Raw genomic sequence first — 2500 nt, 5'->3', positions numbered from 1 at the left:
GTCATCACAAAGTCCAGAAGAGAAGATTTTCCATTGGGAGAAATCCAGGTGGGAAAATTCATGGATTGAGTCAGTCCCACATAGTCACATAAGTCCTTTGCAGAAGTACCATGGCTGATGAGCGCTACCAACACCCATCCAATTAGTATGGTAACAACTGAAGTCACCCCATACGAGGAGGAGAGTTGGGATGAGTGATTAAAAGTTGGTCCAGGGATATATATATATATATATATATATATATATATATATATATATATATATATATATATATATATATATATATATATATATATATATATATATATATGGAGTCGTCACTGGTGGGGAGGATGGTACAGCACATAGCTAAACATGAGGTGGGAGCAGAGGGGAAGTCACAGCCAGAGGTACTCCTGGGGTTTGGGAGGTGTAAGAGCAGTACACTGAGAGTGAGAAAATTAGTTCTTGATGTACAGCGCAACTCTACCACCAAGACAGGGTTCAGATCGATAAAATCGGAGGAGACAATAGCCAGGGAGAGACACTGGAGTTGGGATGGCCAGTGGGAAACGTTTTGCATGCATTTTTTTCCAAATCACTATTCTAATGTAGAAAGGCATTTTTCATCAAAATAGTGTGTATTTTATCTTGTGCAAAGCAAAACACATTTTACACGAGGAACCTTATTCATGCAAAAACACTTGTTGCTTTATACAAGCTTTAAAATAAAAATAAAAAAAAATTTTCCTCGAACACCTTAGCCTTGCGCAGAAGGTAGCCTTCAAGCACCTTAACCTTAGCCTTCAAGCAAATACTGTAATCCAATTGAAATGAAATGAGTTTTAAAGAATGTCGAAAAAAAAAAAATTGGGGGGGGGAGTTTACCGCCATTGATGCAGCATCCTTTACAGTTTACACCACCTTATTTAACACGTTATATTAGTTCTTCGTGTCTGTTGTTTTTGTCCTACATAACGTCCCTAAAACATTAAGTTTCCTGTTTGGAATGATTTTCAATTTTGTTTGACTGCCAGGGAGAAGAGACTGAAACAATTACTTTACTCCTCTGTTTAGTGCTTGCGATGACATTCCGTCCAATTTGCCCAATTCAGAGCCAGAGTCCTGCTAAACTGCAAGTTCATGTTCCAGTGTTCAAAATATAAAATGCAATTTAAATGAAGTAATTCCTCGACCATAGACTGACATTTGCAGACAGACGGACAGAGTGAACCAATTGCTCAACCCTGATTTGCGCTTCACATGTGGGGTAAAATACCAAATAACTTAGGTCTGTTTTGAAAAACGGCTAAACTTTGGCAAAGCACGCCTCAGGCTCCAATAGGAACACAATGCCATGGAATTAACACATTCAATGTTCGTAATGCATCGTCTTTTATTTAAATAAAAACTATAATCTCCAGCCTAATTTTCTCCAGGACAAACCAAAGCTGCCATAAAATCCTAGAATCATTCTCATATCTTGAAAAGAGCTATTTATATAAGGTTGAAGAGCCAGTAGACATCCTTGCAACATTTGGTAGTGTTGAAATTAGAAAGTCATTGACACAGAAAACCCAGAATGGAAAAGTGAAAGATCCTCAGGCGTAAATAGCTGACACTATAATATAAGGGAGGTGCTAGCTGTATTCGGGTCGCAAGGTCCACAGGCCCGTTCTGTCAGCTGTTCTTTGAAAGGTGCACATGCTGTGGAGCAAATTACGAAAAACTGGTGACTTTTCAGGTTCCAAACGGGGACCAAACTCATCTAGGACCTCTTCCGTCGTCACCCCTCCTGTCATGACTCTCCCCGCAACATTGACTCCTACACGGCTCGTCAGGAAGGCGAGAAGCTCAGCCACAAGCCCATCATATTCTGTTGGTGGCATGGTACCACCTGGCATTTGTCTGTCTTCTTCTCCTTCTTCTTCCAGTGCCTGGCTCTGCATGAGGCGGTTGCGGTGGCGCATTCGAGCGAGCAATTCTGCAGAAGCACAGCCACTGCTGGACTCAACAGCCATGGTGTGCGGTTTATCTGACAAGGCCATTGGTGTCTGGACACCGTCGTGACAAGCCAGGTTGAGGCTCGATCCCGGCTCTGTACTTTCCAATATGTCTGCATCCTGACAATATGTGGCACAGACAACACACCTTTATGTAAATAACTATCAAAACATTCACATTACTTTTTACAGCATTTCATTTTCATCTATTATCAATAATAATGACGATTCAGAATATTCACTTCACAAATTACAATCCCCATGATCAACAATGTATAATACATAGTTATGTGAAATGCCGCACGTTAACACACACCTTGCACTTGTTAGTCTGAGGCTTTGATGAAGTGCGATGACTGTTAGACAAAACCATCAAGGGATTCTTCTTCTGCCCAAAACGAAGGCTGAAAAACCAAGTAAAACCACTGACCAATGCTCATCCATTATGCGAGTTTGTTTTACAAACATAAACAGGTGTGTACTGTGGAACTCCTGCATAAAAGCTTTAACGGACCTTT

The 2500-nt window shown here is 40.6% G+C and overlaps 1 protein-coding gene across 2 annotated transcripts in view; it reads right to left on the bottom strand.

Annotated features, from left to right (window-relative positions):
- Positions 1 to 1357: 1357 nt before the first annotated feature.
- ERCC6 (ERCC excision repair 6, chromatin remodeling factor) overlaps positions 1358 to 2500 on the bottom strand; it is a 59137-nt gene continuing 57994 nt past the window's right edge. For both annotated transcript variants that reach the window (XM_085882704.1, XM_085882705.1), the window contains exons 23-24: positions 2299 to 2386; positions 1358 to 2102 (exon numbers count right to left, since the gene is read on the bottom strand). In XM_085882704.1, coding sequence (XP_085738830.1) covers positions 1620 to 2102; positions 2299 to 2386 — 571 coding nt within the window. In that variant the 3' untranslated portion in view covers positions 1358 to 1619. The remainder of the gene's footprint in view (positions 2103 to 2298; positions 2387 to 2500) is intronic.

This window comes from Eptatretus burgeri, chromosome 5 (genome assembly GCF_056783735.1).
Source record: "Eptatretus burgeri isolate ZD-2024b chromosome 5, Ebu_testis_v1, whole genome shotgun sequence".
Lineage (NCBI taxonomy): Eukaryota > Metazoa > Chordata > Myxini > Myxiniformes > Myxinidae > Eptatretus > Eptatretus burgeri.
Note: the sequence above shows the minus strand (reverse complement) of the source record. Positions and strands in the feature narration are given on the sequence as shown.